The sequence below is a fragment of the Rhinolophus sinicus genome, linkage group LG18 (genome assembly GCF_036562045.2).
Source record: "Rhinolophus sinicus isolate RSC01 linkage group LG18, ASM3656204v1, whole genome shotgun sequence".
Taxonomy (NCBI): domain Eukaryota; kingdom Metazoa; phylum Chordata; class Mammalia; order Chiroptera; family Rhinolophidae; genus Rhinolophus; species Rhinolophus sinicus.
Genome location: NC_133767.1, coordinates 10,275,443 through 10,302,004, shown reverse-complemented (window position 1 = coordinate 10,302,004; position 26,562 = coordinate 10,275,443). Strand labels below are relative to the sequence as shown.

At 44.6% G+C, this 26,562-nt stretch overlaps 1 protein-coding gene across 50 annotated transcripts in view; it reads left to right on the top strand.

The window, feature by feature from the left end:
- Positions 1-26,562, top strand: part of RBFOX1 (RNA binding fox-1 homolog 1) — a 1,997,160-nt gene that overhangs the window by 1,907,059 nt on the left and 63,539 nt on the right. For 40 of the 50 annotated variants that reach the window (XM_074323028.1, XM_074323035.1, XM_074323030.1 and 37 more), the window contains 2 exons: positions 4,869-4,949; positions 25,874-26,006. In XM_074323028.1, the coding sequence (XP_074179129.1) occupies positions 4,869-4,949; positions 25,874-26,006 (214 nt within the window). The remainder of the gene's footprint in view (positions 1-4,868; positions 4,950-25,873; positions 26,007-26,562) is intronic. The other 10 variants (XM_074323048.1, XM_074323033.1, XM_074323047.1 and 7 more) reach the window with 1 other exon arrangement.

Sequence of the window (26,562 nt, the reverse complement as noted above, 5' to 3'; positions counted from 1 at the left end):
CTATTATGGGGAGTCTCCAGGTGAACAGAAAGGGTTGGGTTGCCCCACCCGAGACACGGACCCGGGCTCACCCTCTCCCAGCTGAAGGATTTCAAGTCTTCCTTGAGAGTGGCCCTGTGGACATCTTGCCAGAATCTGGGATGCTGATGACCATGGCACTCTGAGCATCTGAGTGTCACAGGCTTTGGAAAAGGCTCTATTATTCCAAGATTGTGGTCTGTCACATGGAGTTCCTTCCTTGCCAGTTGCACATATAGCCATCAATGTCCTAGGAAATGGATGACCAGGCTGCCCAGGTTTCATGTGAAACTGAATGAGTCAATCTTAAAAAAAAAAAAAAAAAAAAGAGGAAATAAATGAATCCTGTAGACAGAGCTTGTAACGACCTGTGAACTTCAAGCATGAAAATTCCTAGCTACAAACAATGGCGAGAAGAAAAGTTGGTTGGACAAAGCACTATTTTTAAGTAAAGAAAATAGAAATGGGGGGAGGAGTCTTTAAAAACATACGTTAACTTTAAAATGAAAAGTCTTTCAAAGTGAGAGGCAACAAGCGTTTACTTGAGAGCAATAAGAATAGCTATTCAGGATGCGCTGATTCAGGCAGAAACCCAAATATTGTTCTGACGAGGAGACAAAGGTGATGGGTATTTATGAGAAGGGGAAGCGGAAGGGGAACAATTGCATCAATAGCAGGAAGGCATTTCTATTCGTGCAGATAACATAGTGATGTTTATTCTAAAGAATGCTTTTAATTTTCAGTCCAGTAATCATCAATCCAATAGTCGTAATAACTGCTTTCTTGTTATCTTTGCAAACAGTTTTTTTGTTTTTGTTTTTGTTTATTTCTTTCAGGAAACAAGGTGGCTCAGGCCCAGTCCAAAGGTTGTTTTGTCCTATTTTTACATTCCAAGGTCTGAGGCATAAGACTTGCAAGGCGGTTCCTCTGGGAGGGTGGCTCTGGCTCCATTTTAAAGTGGCTCGGTTTATGTTATTGTTTACACATATAATAATTCAACCATATTCGTTAATCCCTCTGAGCGTCAGGTATTTTGTGAGGGTCTTGGGATAAAAAAAAAAAAAATGACAATGATGTGCCCTTGACTGAGGGGCATGCTCTGTAGCTAAGAAAACCAATACGAAAACACAAAGTTGTAATACATCACGACAAAGAACCTACGAAAGTTGTTTGTGTTTTTTTGTTTTTTTTTTAAGTAGGAAAGGAGCATAAAAGAGGGAGTAATTAAGTAACTCCTGAGAACTGAGAAGAGAGGCAGTGACTTTTAAACTACACAAAAAGGAAAGGGGAAGGCATTAAAAAAAAATTGAACCCTGTGAAATTGCCAGCGTTCAACCCTGTTTGACATCAAAACAAACGGTCAATGTCACATGGTTTAACTTACCAGGAAGAGCAGGACTGGCGTGGAGGTGCCATCTCTTCCACCAACTCTGACTGAATGGTAGTAACTGTCCAGAACCTGTGTTAAGAATGATTCTGAGGATTCTAGGCTCACAGGAAAGTACCACATTGAAATGGATTTATAGTCTTTCCTAAGGAGTGACTACAAATCGAACATATAATAGTTGCCATCCTTAAATTAGAAGGAGCTTTATAAGCCAACGGCACAGGGTGTCACCATGGTCGTAGACAGTTCCTGATAGTCAGAGGTAGGTGGCCTGGGTTGGGGACTGTTGGAGGGGAGAGTGGTTGGAGACTCATTTTGGGAGACTCTTAGAAAGCTAGGTTGACGCTGTGCCATCGCAAAGAGCACTGGATGACCTTGCAAACGCTCCTAATACCGCTCCGTGTACCCTCTTATCTCCTTGACTTGCTTTTTGAAGCCAACACACATTACTCACCCCACCCCCCAAAAAATGCACAGAGGTTACAGTGTTCTCTGCTGCTTTACTTTCGCTTAATTCAAAGCTTTCTTTTAAGAAAAGGTCACAGTGTACTTAGAGAACACGCAATAAGTACTTTGCAAATTACATTGAGGCTGTTTTTAGGTAAAATAGAATCCAAGTCCTGTGACTGTAGAGATTTTGTTTTACGGAGGTCAGAATCGTTGCATAAAGAATTGTTTTTTGTTTTGTTTTTATCACTAAGAGGGCATCCAAAGAAGTTATTTCGATCCAGTTTCAGGATCCACAGCATAAGGAAATTAGGAAACTTCATTGTTCCTTGCCTAGATTTAGTTTTCTAGAGGGGATCTGTGTTGTGTCCCCGTGCGACTCTCTCCATGGCATTGAGATTATTGAAAATTGACCCTACGGTTTTAAGTTTACAACACTGAAATGTCCTTCTGGATATATTTTTGCCACAAAATTGTATTGTTTTGCTTTTGAAAGCTAGGCACCCCAAGAAACTTCAGATCTCAATTTCAAAATGGTGCTTGACCAGGGGTGCCCATAAGGGACCCGCTGAGAAGCTTTCCCACCATCCACCTGAGTCCCACTCTAGAAGATTCTGATTGGGGAGCTCTCTGTAGAGCCTACACAAACATTTGTTTCTCTCTAACATTTGTAGCAATGACCAAAAGCATGCAGATGCCCTCCGCAGAGTCTGACTGAGTTTCACTGAGAACGCAGGGTGGCGGTGACGGCCTATCTTTCTTGGGGGGTGTCCTGCCTCCTGGTATTGATTGTAGACCCCACACCCCATGATGGGGTGGTCAGTGTGGGTGCTATTAATTCTCACACCAGGCCAGTTTCCTGCCAGAACTGGAAATGACCTCCTGAGAAGAAATTAGACCATGTGACGTCTCATCTTACATATTGTGAGAAACTCTTCTTGCATAAACTAGAAAGAAGAAAACGCTCTCAGTTTAGCAACGGTTTATCATGACTCAGGCCCATCTAGACTTAATCTATGTACTACCAAGAGCTAGTCAGTGAATTTCACTTTCATATCCATGCTTTCATAGGAGGAGGGGAACGGTGGGGGTCCCTCCCCAGCTATCAGCATAGGGATACCAGGCTAAATGTGACAAGGACCAGGGGACATTCCTTCAGATAACACTTCTGTCCAGGGTGACGTCTTCTTGTCAAGCATTGGATGGAGTTGGCCGACCAGGTGTTGGACAAGACTGACAGGGTGAAGAATTTCAATAGAATCTTTGTGTTACCTGGAAATAATGTACAACATCTACAAAAACCCAGGGAACAGAAGGGAGAAGTGGAATTTGGGGACTGTTTCTCGGTCCTCCTCATATTTGGGTTTGGTACCTGAAGGATGATGGAGCAGACAGGGAGACCACTTTTGGAACTGTGTCTGGGTTTGCATTTCGAGAAAGATTACAGCCTCTTAATGGCATCACGTGACAGTCTTTCTCTATTTGGTGAACCCCCACTCACTCTGGAGAGTTTAGCTACATTTTTTTGTTGAACTTGGGCAAGATACAAAAAAAGTGGTAGACTCCCTGCCGCCCACACCCAAGGGCAAGTCACCAAGGATATGCGTGTAGGTGAATTCCTGGTTCCCCAGGGGTGCAGGCTTCATTTTCATGGTACTGTGTTTCCCTGAAAATAAGACCTAGCCAGATAATCAGTTCTAATGCGTCTTCTGGAGTAAAAAGTAATATAAGACCCGGTATTATATTATTATATTATATTATACTATATAAGACCAGGTCTTATAGCAAAATAAGACCAGGTCTTATATTAATTTTTGCTCCAAAAGGCGCATTAGAGCTGATTGTCTGGCTAGGTCTTATTTTCGGGGAAACAGGGTAGATTGCTTTTTAGTGGTGGTAATGACAGGACAATACAGAAACAGGTGGAGGCAGCTGACCTTGCCCAGCCGGGGAAGTGAACAGAAACCCCAGGAATGCATTTCCACCATCAGTAATGGGCTGAAAACTCCCCAAACATCTCTTTCACTCTCTTCAAAGCCTTTGAGTTTGAGTTTTGCAGCCGCAGGAGAGCAAAATTGATACCTGGAAGATTCCTGACCCTGGTCATCGTTGAAGTGGGTGATCGTGCAAAGAATGGCATAGATTGAGGAGCTATCTCAGGATTCCGCCATTCTTCCCTTTTGCAAGAATAAGCCCAGTGCCCTTTGCTTTAAGTCAGACGGAGGAAGGTCATTGTGACAGAGCATCTATGGTCAGTCCACACACCTAGTAATGCTCCCATTGGCAGGTTGGGAGCTTTAGGGAAGAAACAGGAAACAGAAGACAAAGACTGTCGCACACTGTGTCCACAGTGGATCCAGCGTCGCTCACAGAGATGGCGAAAGTTGCCTGTATTTCTTCCTTGCCTTATGTCTGCTCTTCCTCTGTAGAACTGGTTCAGAAAGACAAAAGCTGGGGGGGAGGAAAAATTTCTTGTAAACCTATCGATGCATGTGCGTATCATTTATTGAGTAATGATGACGTGCCAGCCCCTGTGTTAGGCACGTCTCCAGTCATGGGACTCACAACTCTTCCTGGAGGTAGGTATATGCACCCCGTTTTCCGGATGGGAATCCCAAGGCACAGAGAGGTACAGTGACTTGCCACGGTCCCACAGCTAAGTAGTGTCTGAGTCAGGCTTGTTTTCTCTTTCTCCCTGAAATTTCCAAAGCTCCCTTTTGAGCATGGCATGCTGCCTTCGTTATTGGTCTGAAACGGGGGGTTCTGGGGCAGCCAGACCCCACTCCTCCAAGCCCATGTGACAAGCAATGACACGTGCTTGGTGGGCTGGGTGGGGTGGACTTCCACAAATTCCCTTTGGCTGAGGCAGGGGGCTTCCATGGGTGTCTCCATCCTGCGCTCCGGGGTGTGGCTATGTTTTCATTTCTCTGCCTTTCTCATGTGCGTTGCCGTGATCCAGCAGGTGTAGCGTGCCTGTTCCCAAACCAGATACCATCTATCTCTCTCTCTTTCGTAGGCACGGTGCTGTTATGCCAGGCAAACCAGGAGGGATCTTCCATGTACAGTGCCCCCAGTTCACTTGTATATACTTCCGCAAGTAAGCCCGTGATGTAGCTCTTTTGGTTTTGTGACATAACTCTGAGTCCCGTCACCTTCCCTGCCATGTAAGTTTTCGTCCCCTCCCTCTGTACCACCCTCCCTTGTGGCTCGCTCTCTCGACGAGGTGAGGTTGATTTTCATACGCATGTCTCCGTGTTCCCTGTCGCCGTAGCATCTAATCCCTCTGCTCATTCCGTCTGAATCCTCGCTTCCCAGATGTCCCAGCCGTTCTTTGTGAAGACCTGTCAGGATTGGGTCCAATGGATGGGGGATGGGATAATGGGCTGGGGGGGTGGGCAGGAGAGGGGGACGCTGCAGCTCGTTGCCTGCCTTCTCTGACGGCTTTGTAAATTAATATGAGAATAATTGAAGCACGCTGTGCGGACCATCCAGCTGGCACCCTAACCCAGCACTGGTGCTCTGGAGCACAGTTTCCTTACGGTGGGAATTATCACTCGCCTGTGGCCAGGGGTTTCTTTGCCAAGCTCTTCTGTCCTTGGCTGTGTGATTCCACTGAGGAGGAGCAGGAGGAGAGAAAAGAAGGTGGTTCCCCACCCCCGCAATTTCACTGGGGGAAACAACAACATAAAGGTTCTAATTTAATAGATACGAGTATAGTCATCACGTGCTAGGGGGAGGAAAACAACAATAAATATGGAAGCTAGATCACAGAGTCAGGGTGGGACAACCAAGGGTTTCTCTGCCTGGGATGGATGCTTTGGAGAGCCCCACTCCCACCCCAACCCCCCCAGAGCAGGGATGGAAGTGCTCACGGGTTCCGCCATGGTTCCCCGCTGGTTCACCCGTCCTCACTGTGTCCCAGCCACAGTGCAGAGCCTCTCATCTTTTACATAGTGTGTGTACACCATATGAAACCCCTGTAACTACCCCAGTGGGTCCTTGTTGGGATCGGGGCACAAACATTTGTCTGGGGACCCGGGGAAAGGTGGGCAGCTCCTGAGACTGGCTAGAGGAGGGAGGTGATGGAGAGCAGAAGGTCCCGGCTCGGGATGGTTACAAGGCTGAGCGACAGGAGAAGCCTCACCATGTACCAAGGCCGAATGTCTCAATTCCCAAAGGCCGACACAAACCAAACTCTTCTCTGTGGGGCAAAAGTCAGAAGCAGTGACAGGAACCCCAAACCATTATGAGCATGAGAAACGTGAGGGAGCCTGAAGTCTTCAGGGCCTGAGGATCAGTTGCTTCTCCCAACCAGAGTGTCACCTCCAATAGCAGTTCCGACATTCATGAAATACAAGGTCCCCTAGAAGCCAAAATCTAGCCATACTGGCCAGAAGTGGTTCTTACTGAATTTATGAAAATGGCGCCATCTGGGTCAGCGTGAATGGGCATGCATACATCTCATGCGTACATCTCCTAGAGTTAGCATGCTATTACCTATTTCCCATGCTCAGCCTTGTGCAATCTTCTCAGAGTCTGCACAGGTAGGTATTATAATGTTTGCTTTACAGCCGAGGAAATGGGGGGTACTGAGGGGTGGAGCAATTCACCAGTAGATGGTAGATTGGTTTTTCGAACTTGGGGAAATTATTCACCCTTCCACTCCCTTCCTGGCTCCATTTGACTGTACATCTCATCACCATGTCATTGTACCTTCCCTCCCTCTTCTCTATAAATAGCATTTTCAGAAGGAGAGTGGGGTTGAGTTCCAGAGTGGTGTTTTTTCTCTAATCTTATTGTCCCAGGGAACCACTTGGGATGAAATGTCCTATGTCTGCGCAGTCCAGTAGCTGCTCCTGGGACTGAGGCACTGACTTTTTAATTTTATTTAACCTTAATTACTGTCACTCTAATTAGCCTCGGAGGCTCATGTCACCATATTGGAGAGTGTGGCTTTCTACCATCATGGGCTATATTTATATTTCAGTTTTTCTTTCAGAAGTGAGCAAAATAAATGAAGTGCGAAAAAGGGCTGGTTTTAATTGGTACAACTTATTCTAAGGCAACTTGGGGAAAGTGTGGGTCATAAATGCCAAACAGGGAAATATGCCACGAGGTCTCCCTGTTAAAATAGGTAAAGCATACAGAGGGAATGAAATCATCTAAAACTGAGGTCAGCAAACTGCAGCCCGAGGGCGAGATCCAGTCTGCAGCCTCGTTTGTGTGGCTTGGGAGATGAGAATGGGTGTAGCTGCTTTCAAAGCATTATAAAAACAAAACAAAAACAAAAAAAATAACCTGTGAAAGAGACATCAGTGGCCCGCAAAGCCTAAAATCTTGATGACCTGGCTCTTTACAAGCATAGTATGCTGATCTCTGCTTGAAAGGGTCCATTTGATTATTGAAAATACAAACTGGAAATATCACTTCACTGTTTACAATGATACTTTTGTTCAGAGTTTAAAAGAAAAATTCATAATAATTACAGAAACTGTATAATGTGTGTCCAACACCCCTCATTTTTAAATTGCATGATCAGTCATATTTACACATTTTTCATCCTATTATTTTCACTTATTATCATGTCATGTGTAGTTTATGAAAATACGTTAATGACTTCAGAATATTCTATTGTTTAATGATCATGTATTTTAATTAGACCTCCGCTGTTGGGTACTTAGGTTGATAGCAGTTTTTTCAAAACGAATAAAGACAATCAATGTCCCTCTCTATAGTGGTTTTAAAGCAAACAAGTAATAGCTAATCCTCCTATCCCATAACCAAACCAAACAAAAACTAGCTTCTTACAATAAGAACCTTCAGTTGTGGTCCCGTAAGCGATGGTGGTCAGACCCACTAGCTCGGTTAGTGTTTTGTAATGGCGCCAACCTGAGACCCTCCTTCTCCACTTGCGTCCCCGAAGGGCATTAGATTATTTCCATCTTGAGGCTGTGCATTAGCGCTGAGTGTCACATCATCCATTCCTCCTAAGACACAGAGCTGAGCCTTCCTTACTCTCACATACTCCAAGTCAGCAATGCTTTTTAGGCCGGGCTGTTTGCAGTTAGCTGGCTCTGAAACATTCACTTGGGTCTCGTCTATTCTGATGCAAAGTTACACCCCATTCTCTATAAATAATTCGGCCAGCATGTAAAGGGCATTTACACACACACACACACACACACACACACACAGCCAGCATATAAAGGGTCATTTTCTCTCTCTCTCTCTCTCTCTCTCTCTCTCTCTCTCTCTCTCTCCCCCCCCTCCCTCCCTCCCTCCCTCCCTCCCTCCCTCTTTCTCTCCGCCTTCTCTGAGGTCTGAATGGTGTAGCCTCTTTATCTCCAAGAATCCAGCCTTCTTCGCAAAAGCTGACTTCCTTATTTCTCAGCAGTTGTTTAGCAGTCACCTGGTTTTTAACTTAAAAGGGTGTCTAATTTTGGGGTAACAGTTGTGCTTCCGAAGAAAGGTGTGTATAAACTACACTTTTGTAAATTGGATCCTGTGCGTTTACTGACTTCCATGATTATTCCTGAGTTGGTTTTTTCCCCCACACATCTTTAACCTTTCTTGGATGTTTTAGACTTAAATTGTCCCTCTTCCTAGCCAAATAGCTAATTATCTGTAAATAACAGCCTTACATGTGGTAGGGGAAGTGGTTTTTAAAGGAACCCTACTGAATTAGTCGGTAATGAAAATAACTCCTACTGAAGTTCTCTGTTTTTTAAGATGCATTTTTGCATAATGGGTGCTCCCCTTTGAAGCGACTCATCCTAGTAATAAGACCCAGGACAGGAAAGCACTAAAAGGATTTTCACTCAGGGCTCTAGGTCAGTACAACCTAAGCCCATAGATTCTCCCATCTCACCCCAGTTGACTCGTTTTTCCTTTTTATCCCTGAACTTTGTCCTTCTGTGAAACCCTAGTTCAGGTTGTGTCACTGGACGTCACATAGCCTCTCACAGGTCCTAATAAACCACTCTCATCCAGAGTGTAAAAGGAGCCTGCTTTCTATCAAACTCAGAGCAGAACTCCAGACAACTAGGCAAGATCACCTTGTCCCAAACACAAAACATTTAATATTAATTTTGTTGTCTTAAAATGTTAATTCTGATCCACTAAATTAAACTAATGCAATAACTTTTTCCATGTTTAACTACTTTTTATTAACTGTTTAACCCTGTGTTGGCTTTGAGTGGTACACAGTACAATCCCTTAACAGAAAGGTTTGGAGTCCTAGGGCCAGGGGGCTGTGGGCTCTTTCTGTCCATGTGGAAGGAAGCAGCTGCCTTATTGTCAGAGATGTTTGCAGACCATGAATGCGTAATATCAACAGAGGTTCCAGGGAGAAATAGCCAAGAACCTATCAGCTCTCTTCCAAGTTAAACCATTACTTCCCTTTTTAGTCGTTGAAATGTCAAGAGGTAAATAATTGGTTTCATGAATAGGAAAGTCCACTTCTAAATTGAATTAGCAAAGCCAGCTGTCACTCATCCTTATTTTCATATGGAATAGAGGTTTCCAGAAGCAAGGAAAGGTTATCAGGTTTATTTTGTTTTCTTTACAACTTTATGAATAGATTTGAAATGACAAAAGTGACGTGTGCTCACTGCAATCACACACATAAACATACAGGAACACACAGACATATGGAATAATACGGTAGTAATAGCCCCACTTTATCCAACAACGCAAACCCTTCAAGTAATCCGTATTGACTCCCTATAAGTATCTGTCCACGTTTATCCCGTAATAGTGCAAAGAAGGACATACACACACACAATGGGAGGTGATGGTAGTAGTTTGAGTTTATACAGAGGGGAATATTATGTGCACATATTATGTTCACATTACACATATTAATCAGATTTTGTTTCACTTAATAACACATGGTGACCATCTCCCATTGAGCTTTTTGATATTGTCACGTTGTTCCATGCTGCAGATGGTCCACAGTTTATTCAACCGCTCTCTATCCACAGTTGTTCTAGCTACTCCTTTTTACATCCCCTCTGCAAAGGCTGCAGCAAACATTTTTACTTGGACCCTAATGGACCAGTGCCTCAAATTTCCGCATCTAGGTTCCCAAACATGGGCTTATTGGTTCCATCCCGGCATCCTTGCCAGCCCCTGCATATTTCACTCTTTTTAATTTTGCACATTGGATGGCTGACAAACGGCATCGCAGTTCGCTCTTGCTAGCAGTTGCCTTTTTCCTAGTGAAGAGCCTCACCCTTCACAAATGTAACTGTCATTTGGACATTATCTCTTGGGAATTTCTGATACACACCTGCCCATGGGTCTTCTGAGTTTTTCTCATTTTTCACGCACATGGAGAGAGAACCATTCATTAGGGAGAATGACCTGTGACTAGCGTAGATGTTGCCGACATATTTCCTGTTTTGGCCATTTGATTTTGCTCATATTCTAGTATACAGTTTTAATGACATAGGCAAATATATCTGTCTTTCGTTACGGAGAGCAGGCTGCCCCATGGTCGGTTCTGGTGAGGACTCTTCCTGGCTCACAGGTAGCTGCCGTCTCATCGTGTCCTCACAGGGCATCTAAGGGCGCTGACCCCTTCAGAGGACCCCACCCTCACTACCTCATCAGACCTGGTTACCTTCCAAAGCCCCACCTAAGTACTGTCATGGGGGTTAAAGCATCAACAAATGAGTTTGCGGTGAGAGAGGATACGGTTCGGATCATAGCAAGTAACTTGGCACAGAAGTTTTATTTGTCAAGGGCTAGAAAAGCATTTTGCAGCAGCGATGTCTGTATGGTTCCATATGCTTATGGATGCAAACAAGTGTATGTTCACACAGCTCCACGGAAGCCACAGCTCAACTTTCAATTCCGGCAAGGACAAATCCTAAAATAAAAGGATGGTGACTGTTAATTCCCCCTACATTTTCACCCGTGACAACAAGAGGGGAAAAAAAAAAAAAAATCTGTTATCACAGGCAAATGCTCTGGAACCTAAATGTTATCAAAATGCAAAATCATCTCCTTGATTCACTTTTATGCAACTCAAGGGCAAGTGACAGTGGCATCGTTTTAATTGATATATTGATTGCAGATTTTATGGAAGTAATTGTGTGGAATTCATAAAACAATGATTTAAGTGGCAGGAGCATACATAAATCAGGCCTGCGCGGTTCTCCTTTTCGGTAATGGATGGAACTTCCATTGGCTTCTGTAATTAAAACAACGGCCTCCATTAATTTACGGCTTCGTCTTTCTTCTGCCCGATACAAAAAACGTCAGTTGACTGAGTCAATCAATAGAAAGTGCACATATAGGGCATCGTGTTACTGATACATTAGTCTAAAAAAAAAAAAAATGTCTTCTTCCTCCCTCTTTCCAGTAATTCAGCGCCTATGGCAGACTCCCGGAAGGCGTTTTCTAATAGTTTCTGGAGGAATGGCTTTAGAAGACTAACAATCAGTGCTGGAAATAGCGTAAAAAAAAAAAGTGAGACTCTCATCTCAGACAAAATTTAAAGAGGCACCAGAAGACTCTGTCATCAAGAGAAGTGATATTTTAATGCAATATTTCAAAAAACTGAAGTTAAAAAAATCCATGATGAACAAATATCAAAATTTTTCGTAAAGACAGGATGAGAATTATTAATTTTTCTTTTGCCTTTGGATCCAGTCTGACTCCGCACAACGCCTCTTTATGTAAATTTTGCTAGTCTGTTCATCATGGGATTTTGGACAATAATTTTATTTCACTTATTTTTAATTGCATTAAAATATTATTTATCTTGATAATTAATATTATAAAGATAACATTAATTTGGGGGTGGCCCATCCCTTAAATTTTGTACCAAAGGTGAATGCCTAACTGGTCACACCTTAGTTGCAGCCTTGATGTAATAATCATCATAATAATAATAATTGCTGAGAACTTACTACATGTCAGACGTTCTGCTAACCCTTCATACACACTTTCTCGTGAATCCTCAGAAAACTATGAAATCAGTATGATTATTGTGCCCTCTTTCACATGAGAAAATTTAGGATCAGAGGGATTAACAAATTTGTCCAGTGTCACCCAGCTAGATTAACTTTGCACCCAGCCTAACTGAATTTCAAGCCTTCCATCTTTACTAGTCTCCAAGTGCAGCCAGCCACAGGCCTCCCTCTGGAGATGTCTGAGTGGGGAGAGGTCGGACTGAACCTTGAGCAGCTGCCCAGCCTGCATTCAGGCCTTGGTTGCCCTCCCCCCCAGGATTTCTAGAGAGGCCCTTCTCCCCTGTCTGATCTGTCAGACCAGGGATTGGCAAAATTGTTCTTTACAAGGCCAGAGAGTAAATATTTCCAGCCTTACAAGCCGTCTGGCCACTGTTGCAAATACTCAGCTCTGTCCTTATAGTTTGAAAGTAGCCATAGATAATACATAAATGAATAGATATAGGTGGTGCTTCCAATAAAACTATTTACACAAACAGTCTTCAGGCCAAATGTGGCCCCAGCGCCATAGGTTCCCACCCCCTTTGTCAGGCCATCATTTGAAAATGCAGGACACAGCACAAATGACTCCCTGGGAGTTGAGATAAAAAGGAGACTTCTTTTCAGTGCACTCTCATGTACCTTTGGTATTTTGTATCATTTTATCACATTTGAAACAAATAATGGAAGGTAGGCATAGAAAATGAATACTCTCCCCTACCAGAGAGTAACAGGATATAGACATAAATTCTGTCTAGATACAATAGGTTGACTTAGTTTTGCATTCACAGCAAACAACAAACAAACAAATCTGGGTTTGGAGGCTTTATTTTGGTGCTGTTTGCCCTGCCCTTGCCTAGGACCTTCCCCAGTTTTTCTGAGATAAATGGTGAGACTCTCAGCTTTCCCAGGATCCCTCACCCTCTGCCTGGGCTCCTCCGCCTGCTCACGTCCACCAACGCTGGCTTTCAGCGACCTTCCAGACTGGTTCTTCTAGTTAGGAATCAGATCGTGCTCCATTCTCTCTATATCCACGTCTCAGCATCGAGGTAACAACATACGTATGTCCCCTCTATCACCTTCTCTGAAATAATTCCTTCTTCTTCACTCATCTTACCAGTCCTTGGATGAGGGAGGGGGTTGCAAATGCATTACTTTATTCCACCAATCTTTATCAAGTTGTTTCTACGTGTCGGGTACCAGGCTATGCACTGAGAATCCTCTGTGAACAACACTCCCACTAGTCGGCCACTACGATGCCTGCCTTCTTGTGGACACGACAGATAATAGACAGATATATATAATGCTAAGGTCTCAGAGTTGCAAACACAATACTCATAGGGATATTTGGGAGGTCACCCCCCCCCCCAACAGGAGACTTACCCACTCTTAACACCTCTTGGTAGGTGAACTAAATATCACTGCTTTCACCATCATTCTGCACTATAGACAGACACACCTGGCCTTTGAGGTCCTATTTCCTTCATTGAACTCATGGAAGGAGAGATTTTGAGACGCCTACTCTGATCTATGCTCTTCCTGTTGCCCCAGTCATAGCACCCGCCTGGTTGATTGGACAGCAGTGATCACAGGTGAACACACCTGTCCAGCCATCACTACTGATGCTTTTCCCCCATCACTAAAGCGCCATCTCGGTGCTTCATCTGCCCTGCTTTCGCACTACCCAGCACAGCTCTCATAACAGGTGGCTTTTAAGAGCTTTTTGCTACCTCTTATGTTAACCTTGTTATTCCAGCTGGAGCCCGTTCTCAGAACAGGATCATTTGTAGTTTCAATCCCGCCATTACCACCCCACCTGGGTTACCTCCTTTATCAACATCTGTGGTTACTTTTGGCTGAATCGTAATCATAGACCAGCCTGAGGTTAGTTTTGTCTTTTTTTTTTTTTTTAAAGCAATTTCAGGCAAATAGAAAACACTAGTTGAACAGCCTCAGTGGTTTAAAAGAACAGTCTGCAAAGAAGCCATATTTCTGGCAGCTGCGTCTAGCTTTCCTGGCGCTTTGGTTATTAATCTCCATGCAGAATGGTGACTTTCGTCTTTTTCAGATGGGGGTCTCACTTCTACAAAAGGCTGCCAATTGCAAAAAGTGCCATCCCATGGTATGCCCCCAAACATCTTATTTGTCTTGATATTTCTTTCACAGAAATACATATGACAGATAAGGAGTCACCGGAGGATGGTTTGCTTTGTGTCAGACAGATATTAAAACAATAAACTATGTTGCCCTGGGATTCCAGTGCTCTCACAGCCAGAGAACAAGGCTGAGATGAGATGTTTCTGAAAGGCAGCGAGGCAGTTGTTCTGGGGGAATTCCCTGGACACCCCGAGTCCTGTGATGCATTGACAGAAAGTACTTTTTAATGCTCACTTTTTCTTAAGAGGATCACCAGACTGCCTGGCAGAGCTCCCACATTTAACTCCTGGACCATGCCCACCTTCCACCGGCCCGTGGCAGCGGCCGGAGGGAAATCCTTCAGTGCGTTGAGAAGCTTATTTTAAGAGTTTGTTTTTCAAGCACTCATCTGCACTTCATTTGCTTTCTCAGACTAATGTGGATTTCGAATGAACACACACACACACACACACACACACACACACACACACACTTCTGAGTTCAGAGCTCTGGACATGAAACGGGCACGGGCCAAAGATAAGATCCTGTTGGATTCCTGGGATAGAAAAGCAGTAGCTTGATGCCTTGAAGCAGATTGAGTTCCTAGGGGACCAGGCTTTGCAAATGGAGCCACACCCTCTGGAAGTCTGCAGAGCTGGGAGTAAGCATTTTAGCAGGAAAGTAAGAACTTAGAATGACACTCATCTAATTCCAGTGCTGCCAGCGGTGAGGGTTCTTGTTGCTTCTTGCTTGAAAATGAGTCCAACCACAGAGGTGGCCCCTCCTTCCCTTTCTTATTTCTCTTCAAAAGTGACTCTCCCTGCTCAGTGCAAAGATACATGAAGGGAAGCCAAGCTTGCCTCCCACTGGAGGGAAGAGAGGCGGCATAGTTCATTTAAACATGGTAATTTAAACAGCTGCTTCATTAAGGACTCCAAAACCCACCATTCTCTTAAATCATGTTTTCATTTCTGTAAGAGCCCCGTCATGCCCAAAGCTGTTTTATTACTGCTGGAGAACTTGGGGGACAGTGTGAACAAAATGCTGTGTTTCGGGACCAAATCACGTTTCAGATCTAGCTCTTTGGATTTTGTTAGCATGCAACATGGGCGCTTGACACCTAATTGCTTTTTACGTAGAAACAAATGAATATAAAAGAACCACCTCTAGGGGGACACCTGCCCAAGCAACGATATATATTATCCCCAGCCTTGGTAATTGCTACCGGGGTGTAAAAAGCATTTCCCAAAGATCATTTTTAGTCCCCAGTATGAGTTGTACAAAGTTCTCTTGGAGTGTGAACATGATTTAGACGAGCTGGATTGAGGCAGAGCTGGGTTTCAATCGTCCTGGTTACACACTAGCGGTGTGACTGTATTCATGAAAACCTCGTTAGCCCGTGAGTATTCCCTAAGATCCTTGTGTAAAAAGCCTTTCCGTCTCCCTGAGGCATTGCAGTTCAAAAGGCTGGCCTTTGCCTTTCTTTCTTAGGACCTTTTGAAAGTCCACCCAAGAAACTGTTTTGGAAGGTGTGTGTTAGTCTAGCGACTGCACAGCTGGATCATATCGGAATGGTTCTCCTTCATTCTGTGCCACATGGGTATTTGGGGAGGGCTCAGCTCCGATATCAGGCAGGTGATTGCTAGGTCCAGATGGCACCTGTCCTCCTGGTTTGCTTAGGGGGTTGCTCAAAGTATCAGAACTCAGTCTTTCAAGTCTGGAAGCTGACTCTGAAAATCAGATGGCCTCACCATGGACCCACAGGGACGGCCGGAAGTAAAATGAATGATGCACTGGCATTGTCTCCCCGTCCCGTGAGCCACTGCCAACCCCCTCTGAGGGCCTTGTGTGCAGGAGCTGCAGCTGCCCTAGAGAAGCATGGGAAATCCAACTCAGCATAAGGAAGCTAATTTATCTCGTTTGCCTTGTTTCCTGCCTGGAGAGGCAATTCACCGAGCTTGCTGTTTCAGCCAGCTGTTACCTAGACCATGAATGATTTAACAGTTGAACCTTTACTGTGTCTATGCACTCGATAAAGTAATTATTTATATAAATTATTTGCTTTTTTTCCATGGCTGCCTGGAAAAAAAAAAAAAAAAAAAGCTCAATTGACACCAGTAACCAGTATAGGTTTTGTCAAATGAATAGTGTGGGGACAGAGTCTCGGAGAGCAGTTTCCAGGCGCTCGGCCTCACGTGGAAAGCTGCTGGCTCGGGTAGTAGATGGCCATCCACTGTCGCTGGGTGGCCATCACCTATAACCAGTTAGCCATTGGCCACTGTTACAACTGCCGTGGCTGAGCTAGCAAGCACGGATTGTGGACTGTGGATTGCAGTTAGCACAGGGGGATTGTGGATTGCAGATTGCAGAGAGGCAGATTGCCGTTAGCAAATGAGATTGACAGGCAGAGAAGCGGATGGCAGATTGCGGATCGTGTGGCTCCTGCTTCCTGTGTCTCCAGCCCAGCCGCCAGCGAGAATATAATGGTATGAACCCCCTATCTGTGGCTCCGTGGGTGTTCCTTTTTGGCCTCACCACATCCTGCGTTCTTATGCGGGGAGCAGGACCAGAGACTCCGCATGAGTCCCCACATGACAAACAGATGATGGCAAATCCCTTTATCCAAGTTAAAATAGACCTGCCGTCTCACAGCTTTGTTTTCAATGTTCCTTCAAACGACATACTGCACCTTTGCAAATGCTTTCTGGGGGCCTGCCACGTTAAACACCCCAAGACCGGGATTCATTTTCGTTTTTACCGAATGAAATGTTAGGAAAGTCCTGCGCGGGTGGGATCATCGATACCTGGGAGTAGACAGGTCACAGATGTGTTTCCTGCGCAGGAAAAGCCTTTCCCTGCACCTTGGGCACACATGGCGTCCCACATGTGTGTCTGTGGGATTAAGCTGACCATTTGTAACCTGGGAGGACAGGTACCCACTAACTCTGGGAGCTGAGCCGGGAGGGCTTGGCAATTTGTTGAAAACCAAGGCTTCTGTCCTTTTTCAAAGTTGCAAAGACTTAAATGGTGAAAGAATATTTGCATGCAGGAATGTTGTGTGTGGGTTTTGGTGCGGCTTTTTGCGTTCATTTTTAAGTTAGGGGGCACTTCTGCTTTGGCAACACGAGAATCACTAATCAGAGAAATCTCTGTGTGTTCATTGCATTTAGGTTTTTTGTGTGTGTGTGTGTGTTTTTCCATAGATGACTCATTTCTTTCTAGGGAAGAGATTTATGTCTAATCAAGTTGTGAGTAAAATGATCCTTGCTAGCAACATTAAATCGATTATATTCAGAAGAAAGTACATCACTTCTAAATAGTATGAAAGTTTCTTCCTCCAATCTTCCAAATCTTGGAGAAAACTTCTAGTCGAAGTTAGTCATCCAGAGCTCATTGCTTTGACAGTAATTAAGTTTGTGTGTGTAGCACCATATATTACAACGCAGGACCCATCCCTGGGAGAGTCCGTTTCTCCAATACTTTTGGATTGTATACGCCACCCCTAGCTCGTATCCAGATGTGGAGACAAACCCCAGTGGAGAAGGGACATATAGGACTTGTATCACTAGTGATTCCCGTGGCCTGTATCCAATTAGTAGAAAAGGAGCAAAGCCCTTCCACGTGTCTTGAAACCTCAGATTGGAAATAGAGAACATAAGAAATGGCACCTGCCCCTTGCTCCACTTCTGCCCCCGCCCCAACAAGGAGCTTAGTGAAGTCTCGGGGAGGCTTGTCAACAGGTTTGCCTGCAAATGAACTCAGTCCATGATAGACTGGGGCTGGTTCTCTTGGATGCGGCATTGATATAGGGAAATACAGGTGAAGTAGTGGGTAGAGATAACAGGAGGGAAAGAAAATGGAGAGAACCTTTGCCAGAGCTGGCAGGGATGCCCTCGTCCTGGCTGTCTTGTCGGGTAGCAGATAAGATGCCAGTCCCTTGTGTCCAGAGGCCTGACTTCAGATCATTGGGTGAGTTTCTGAGCTGCTCTCTGTCTTCCTTCCCTCCCCCATAATCCCTGGTTCCTATGGTTTTGTGAAGAGTTAATAGGTTAACTGGTGGGTCTGGCGGTTAGCAAGTATTAGGAATCAGTGCTGTCATTGTCAGACAGTTGAGTCTCCTCCACCGACAATGGAGTACAGGTGGTTGGAATTTTGCCAGCTGTGTTCATGACATTGCTTGGCTTCGTCTAGTGGTCACTGCCTGAACTTGTAGAGAAGTGAGGTCGAGTCCCTTACCACTCCCAAGCCTCACTAAACCGGCGGCTCTTAGAATATGCATCCTTCGCAAGCAGCATCTTCGCAAGTCCTGCAGGATCAAGGACTGTCACCCACTTTTCCTCTGCAACTGAACTACTGTGGCATTCCGGGTTTGTCTGACAATATAATCGATACACATTTCAGGGATTACCTTGGGCCAGGTAACCCTCTCGGTGCTGGAGACACAGTATTGACCGAACTGAAGTCTTCAGGATGTCCCAATGGAGAGTTATAATGAAGTTTTCATCAAATGAGGTGGTAAAGGACCGAGACGTGGAGGGGGTAAAAAGAGAGTGATCTGAGAGTGACAGTGACGGCAGTCAGGAGATGTAGGTGAAACTGAGAGCGAAAGCTTTGGAGGAGGAGGTGATGTTGGAGCCAAGATGGCATTGAAGGCACCAACGCCACCTGTAGAGACTGAACAAATGACAGAGAACTGCAGAGGCAACGGAGAAGCAGGAGGCAGAGGCTGGAGGGAAATGAAGCATTTTAGCCTCATACAATAAAGATTTAGGTCAATAAACTCAGCTTGTGCAATCAGGCCAGTACAGTGTCGCCATCTTTTTTTTCCCTTCAACGTATGTGCATTTCTCTCCAACTTCAAGTCCTTGCCACTCCTTTGCACACGTCCTAATCAGACCTGTAACAGCCTGGAAACTTCTGGGTAATTTGGATTTGACTAAAACTTTTGTACCATGACGTTATGTAAAGAGATTCAATTATAGTGCGCAATGTTTTGTGAGTAACTACCGCCCATAAAAAGTTAATTAATCAGGGCTGTGTCAATTTCCTCGTGCCATGTCAATTTGCTGCCAGGTAATTAATCACTAATCACCCACCAAGCAGCAGGCCGGGGGACAATCCACAAGCCATTTATTGTCTTTCCCCAAATAAATGGCACACGCAGCCAGGAAGAAACACATCTTGCCTTTCATAATATTTTTATCGACACTTTTGCAAGTTGTAATAGACTGAAGCAACAAGCAGCTGCAGTTCAATGGAATATGAATATTAAAGAAACAAATGAGCGGAGATTTATAGGACATTGCATTTCTGGTATGTCAGTTTTGAGATTAAACCGAGCAAATGAACAGTGAAAAATTACTCTTCCATGTGGAGAATGGTGATTAGACTTGTACATTAATTAGAAATTTTTGTTTTCCTATTCAATGCATTTCAAATGAGGGTGTCTTATAAGGAACTGTTTGTCCAAAAGTAGATTTATTCACTTCTAAACAGCAGTGTTTAATATCAACACCCATTTTAAAATGAAACGAGAGTCGATCCCAAATGTGTGTTTCAGGGATATATATATATATGAATATGAGAACCAGAGATTCCAATAAATTAAGTGGCTCTTTTGGTCTTTTTGTAAATGACTGAATGGATGGAACCCTCCTTTAAAAAACAAAACAAAACAAAAAAAAAAACTGAAAGCTTTTCCATTTTGCTTTGACCTGGAACTAAATATGTCCCATCGTATTAAATTTTCCATGTAATGTCATTTAAAGATGGTGACCTAGTTGTGTATAAATTCTGTTATAAACCAATTGGATGTTCCTTTATTTGAGATCCAGTTTAAGCAAACATTTTTGCCACTTGGAAAAAATCATCAGTTTTTGGGGGGGCTCTTCTTGTGCTGTTTATCACATAATGCTCTGCCTCTGAAATTGAGCTCTAGCTGGCTGTTTATTTCGCCTCAGTATGTTAGACCTATTACGCCACTTCTTAATTTATGGTCCAGCACATGGAATGGGAGATCCCCCAAGGGGAGTCCTACACAACCGTGAACTTGCTGTTGAAAACACATCTGCACCCCCAGAGTTATGTAAGTGAATATTTCCCACCACAAATTGCCCACAGAACAATTCAAGCTGACATTAGCATGAAGATCTCTTAACATGTTCGTAGGGTGGGGGTAAGGTGGCACTTTGGGGCAAGGGGAAAGGAAGACTGGGACAAAGAGAGAGCCCCTTTTCCATTCTGATGGCACACCTTTTCCAGGGCATCTGGCAACCTCATGCAAATTCAAACCAGCTCACAAGTGCAAAGAATAATTGCCCATTAAAGCGGTTGTATATTTTTATGGCTTCGATGCAGAATCTGCCCCCCTGTCGACTTTTGCATCTGCTACTCTGCCATCTCTCTCAGGGCTCTAAAACTTTAATATGCAGTTTATAACCCTCAAGTATTTTCCACTGCTTTTGTGTTTCTTCTCTTGGGATTTCTGGGCTAGTGAGATGATCTCATTTGTGTTTATTTTCGAAGGTAAGTACCGTGTTCGTAAAAGAGACAGAGGGGGAGAACACACGTTTGTTACTTTAAATACATTGGATGCAGAGCTCATAGAAGGTGGGAGATGGGGGCTGTGTCTTTGAGGGAGAGACAGACAGGAAGCAGTTGACGCTTTGGTAAATGGCCTATTTGGCTGGTTGATACCCCCACATCGCTTCCATTTAAAAATGTTGATTTGCCTCGATACTCCAGTCCATCTCAGCACACCTCTTGTTACATCCCTAAAGTTTCCGTTTCATTGAGTTCCAAAGTATAGAACTCCTTACTCCCAAGAACTGAGATGGTTTCTCAGCTACCCTCCCCCAAGTAAGCTCTGGGTATAAATCTAGTGGAAGGTTGGGAGTGGGTGGGCTGAGACTGTTGATGTGTCAACAAGATGCTCAATTGGTATTTGGTCCGAAAGCTCTTGCCCTGTTTTCTTTGAGAGAAACTCATTTTTAGCTTATGAGCTAAATCCAATTTTCGTTGCAGTGATACCAGATTTTTCACTTTGATTCATGCTGGATAAGGTTTCAGAGGGAACCTTTCCAGTATAATGAACCTATGTGGTGTGTTTTTGGTTGTTGTTGTTTTTTTCCCTCCCTTGTCTCCTCTCCTGCCAAGAACTAAGGATTTATTCTGTATCCACAAAGCGACCTGAATATTTTCTAATGTTCCCCATTGATGGTCTGTTTACATGTTTAGTATCTTGAAGTTCAACTAGAAAAAAATCAGATTTCAGTGTGGAGGTCAGAAATGCTCTAATGTTGTCTTCTTTCTGATATTGCTCTTTAAGTTACATTTACAAATGTTGGACTGGTTGATGGGTTTAGGACTTTTATTAACAGTGAGTCACTTCATTTCAGGAATGGAGAGGACATTGTGAGTTTCCATTTGGCTTTTTGCGTTGGATTTTATTAAACATTTATTGCCCACTTACTGGGTCCTAACTCCTATACTAGGGCATCGATAGATGACATGAGAACTTTCACTCCACAAAAGTATCATGTCCCAAAGTATGCACATAATTAAGATGTCTTCTTTCTGTAGGGTCCAAGGATAAAAATCACGTTGGTTTTGTTTAATCTGTATCTGAATCATTCATCCCGGGGATGAATGGGGAGAAACACAGAAAGCAGAGGTGTACATCAGAAGAGTTAGGGATTATAGTGTTATTTTCCAGTGTTCCTTGTTGCATACATTTATTGTATCCAGAGACTATGTATGAAGGAAGGAACTTTTGATAGGTATCCCCTGTCTGGGAGAAAAGTTTGAGCCTTGGTTTTCTCCAGAACAAGAAACTCATCTTCAGTTCCTGACTCGATGCAGCAATAAAAGTGAATTGAAATGAATTGGGGGTTTGCGATAGTACCAAGTGCAATATGGTACTATCCAAGTCGCCCCCCTTTTGAATCGTACGTACTCGAAGTCTGCTTGCTATTTCTGGCCCAGGACAGCACCTAAAAGTGTGGATGTAGAAATTATTTTCGTAAAGATCTTGACTGAGATCGCGTTGTGTTGTTTGCATACTGTTTGTCTGTAAAACCTGGGCAGGGCACTTTGTGTAGGGAACAGTGTTATGAAAGGTGGAAGGTGAAGACGAAGGGCTTCTGCTCACCCAGAAAGAAGGAGACTAGCATTGGGTAACCACCAGAAGGTGTCCAGGCATGGTGTTAAGTACCCAGTGCCTGCTCTGTGCCATGGCAATCTTGTAAATCAGTGAGCAGAGCAGATGGATATCAGTACCTTCCTGGAGTTTGCATTTTAGCAAAAGCGAGAAATCTTGTTTCTGTGATCCAAGCTACTTGACTGAGAGTACAGCAGGTCTTTGAATAATGCGGTTTTGTTCAATGTTTTGTTTCATTCTAACTTGGATGAGATGCTACAGGAACTCAACTCTTGTTTACATCAATTAGCTTATGGGAACATTGGTTTGGTTACATGTCATTTTCCTTAAAGTCACAGAACCTATCAATGATGATACATGAAGACTTAATGGTACAGCGGGGGAGGTGCATGGCCGCCTTCTCCGGAAGGAGATTAAAAAATAAATAATGGTATGAAGGGAGGGAGGGAAGAGCAGAGAAGGGAGGAGCCAGGATAAGAAGGAAGAAAAGAAGAAGGGAAAGAGGAAGAAAATGCCCATTAATCATGATGGCTAACTAGAGGCAAAGAGATTCCTTGGCCAGCTCCAGACTGGCAATGAGAAAGCGGTAGCTGAGCCAACCATCCGTCTGAGAGACTCACATACTTTCTCCCTGAAGCCTCTGGTCCAAAGCATGAACTATGGATTTTACCTAAGCATACTTGGCTGCCCAGGGAAGGTGATATTTAAGCCAGGAGTTGACGTGTAGTCGTCCCTGTGTTCCTCTAACAAGCTAAGAACCCCCCTCATCTGCCCTGTGTTGAGGCGTCCCAAAAGCCTTGTATTGAGACCGTATCCTGCATCGGGAGGGACATTTTGTCGCTGTAGCAAAGGGGCTACAAAATGGATTCCTGGCTGTGCACTTTTAGCAGCTTGTGCCCCCCTCACTCTACTGCCAAGCTTCTGTTTCATGTTATCTCTCAACATCTAAGTCCTCCAAGAATTACTGTAAAACCTGCTTGTCGCTGAGAGGGATCGTGTCTCGCTCGGCTCTGCACCGGAGGCGGCAGTAACGAATGGGTCAGCATAATTACCGTGTTTCCTCACGCAGGCAGCCAGCTGCTCTGCCAGATTGTGAATTTCTCATTGTCTTTATTTCAAAATCCAGGGCGTTCCTATGAAAACTTAATATTTGAACTGTGGCAAGATAGATTTGGAGTCAAAGCCATGCTCACTCATTTTCTCCCTAGTCCTGAAGCCAACATCTCATGTCTCATTAATTCTGGGCTTTTATGATATTAGGATTTACTTGCTGTCCCCACTGAGATTGGCACCTCTCTACAGTTTCAAGCCATAGTTATTTGAAACAGGTGCCAGGAAACGTGGGTGCTAGGGGCTGGCAACCTGAGCGCTAAACACAGCTGCATGATTCGTCTATGACAACAATTTTTTTAAAAAAGGTTACAAATAACCTGTATGGTCTTCTCAGACACAAACAGAAAGATAAAACCATTCTGGCTTGGTTCTCCAATCCTAGCATTTTACCCACATCATGAGAGAAAGGTATGGTAGAATCCATGCAACCGGCTGACTGCTTGCTATGCAGAAACCCACAGAGAATTCCAGATGACAGCCAGTCAGTCTTCAGTTCAGTTTCAAGGGTTAGATTCCAATGCATGCTTTTCCATGAGATGGTGTAGAAATGGGAGTGACTTCTGTGGGAAACCCCACTCCCTTCCTTTCCTGCCACTCACAAACAGCTACTCCAAGGACGGGTGACAATGGGAAGAGATGGGATGGAGTGTGTCTACTCCTGAATGTGATGGTAGGAAGGGGAAAAGCCCATCTGGGTAGTGGGGATGGAGGGCGAAGACCACTGTAACACAACATGGAATACAGCACCCTGCGATAGGTTAGGTGGTCCCCAAAACAGAGATCCCAGAAGAGCGAAGTTTGGGTGTGTTGAGTTAAAGAAGTGAGAGTTTGCTTCCCTGTAAGGTCCTTCAGAGCCTTTATGTTTATACCTGATACCAGAAGAAACTGTCCTTCCTAGCCTTGCATGCCATTATAAACACTGCATGAAATCCCAGGAGAGATGGGGCACGGAGGGAGGGCTATGAGGGGAAGAAAGCTATGCCCCCCTCCCCGGCCACCAGTTTATCTCACCGGTCTCCCTCTCTTTGGAAACCCTCAAAGCTCCTGTTAGGTAAGCAGGATGAGAGAAGAAAACGGGGCCAGGAGAGACACTTCAGTGGGTCGTGTGTCCATCCTGTGGCCTGACCACAGCCCACACCTTCTTCTACTTGGTCACATATTGAAGTCACCCATCCAGCCATTCTCGTGCCCACGATTAGAACATGGGGAGGCAGGCAGGAGATGCAAAGATGAATGTGACATAGAGGCCTCGAGCTTGCGGACTAATGGGGGAGGTACAACAGAGCAAGTGACTGGCCTTCCTCTTCTCAAAGCCGATGCCTGTGAGAGGGTAGGAGCTCCCCAAAGTCAAGAGTTCCTGGAAAAGTGAAGTTTTGGTGTGCTGGGCTAGCTCTGTTAAAGCACGCCCCTCCCAGTAAGACTTTCTGAGCCTTCAATGTAGGTCTCCTGGGACAGTGGTTTCCCACGTGTGTTTTCCTAGAAAAGCACCCCCTCTGTGCCCTATGGTTTTGGCAACACTACCGCTGATTAGTGCGGTGGGACAAGCACAGTCAGCATGATGAGAACTCTGGGATTCAGAGACTTGGACGGAGCTGGAAGGCAGAAGGGGTTTTCTGAGGCCCCGTGGGTTAAGATTTGCATACGGTGGGAAGAAGGACATCGAAGGCAGAGAACAGAATTATCAGGGGTTTCGAACAACAAGCTTAATTTCCCTCTTGACTCCTCGTGAAGTTATCCTGCTCAGAGAATTTTCCCTTGGGGAAGAAAGCCCTGCCCACACCCTCTTCTTAAGAGCTGAGTTCCTAGATGTCTCTGCTATTACTGCTGTGTGTGTTTTAACACTGCATAAACGGTTAGGGGGCTGATGAGATGGTGGTAATGATTTGTTTCTTGGAGCATGAGGGCTAGGTACACTTAAGATGCATCCATGTGTCTGTAGGAACTCTGCATTTCAATTAAAAAATTTTAACAAGCAATATATGTATTAAAAGGAAAATGTGGGAAGTAACTAAAAATGGGATGGGGAAAAACTATGAGTAAACAACTAACATGCATTTTAGCCCCAGAGAAAAGCATGAACTCATTGAAATATGTGCCTATGTGTATATACAATTATATACACACATAAATATGCATATATATATATGTACACATTCACATATGCATACATATGTATATTGTGTGTACATACATACAGATAGACATGCATGTACATACATATACACACGTTCATTGTGTGCTCAGATGCATAAATATATATTGTACACTAGACAGGGGAGTGTATATGTATGTGGATGGGGTGGGTGGGTTGATGGGCAGACAGACATATTGAGAACACATTGCCCACACATATTACTATCCACCTTTAAAAAAAAAAATGTGCAGTGAGCTTTAATCCTGTTTTTAAGAATTTTTTGTCAGTATTTGTCATTTACCACATTCTCGCGGGCACAGGGACCACCATCTTCACAAGCCCATCCCGCTGGAATCAGACCTTGGCCCCCGCCCAGATGCCACCTGTGACTCCTGGAAGTTTGGGGGGGTTTGGGGGGGACGCTGTCCAGTCTTGGCCTGCAGGGAGAAGAGTCTGCATGGGGGTGTCCCTCCATGGCAGGCATGAATCTGAAAACCTTTGCCTTGCTCTCTCTCGCCCCACAGTGCCCGGCTTCCCGTATCCAGCCGCCACCGCTGCAGCCGCCTACCGAGGGGCGCACCTGCGAGGCCGCGGCCGCACCGTGTACAACACCTTCCGGGCCGCGGCGCCCCCACCCCCGATCCCGGCCTATGGCGGGTAAGTGGGGCAGCCTCCTGGGCGGGCCTCCCTGCACCAGCCCCCTCCTGTTTGTGAGTGCATGCTGGACTTGACTCCCCACCAGAAAGCCCCAGCATGCAGCCCGGCGCGCCTGCAGTGGAGCACCTTGCAAAGAGTATTGAAAAATGAGTGTAATTTGTCCTGTCATGGTTGGTGCCTTTAAGTATTCTACATGTCACATGTTGTTATGTAAATGCTCTTTGAGACTGAATGCTGGAGAACAGAGAAATGGTTACAGCCAAAGCTGTAGTTCTGATGATTGCAAACGTCTGGTAATTAAGGAGGTTGGATCACATGTGCCCCTTGAGCCTGTCCATGACTGGACATGAGGTTTCCAAACATAACAAAATCAGTGGGGTGGTCTTGCTCCCCTCCCCAAAGACACCTTGTGCTTCAAGGTTTAAGAACCTTTGGCTGGGAAGAGAAAATTAGGCGTGGAGTCAAATGCAAAACATTCAAGAGTTCAAGGAAATCAGAATGAGGCCTCGTTTTAGCTGGATTTTCCAAAATGGCATCACTTTCCTTTCCCCTCTGG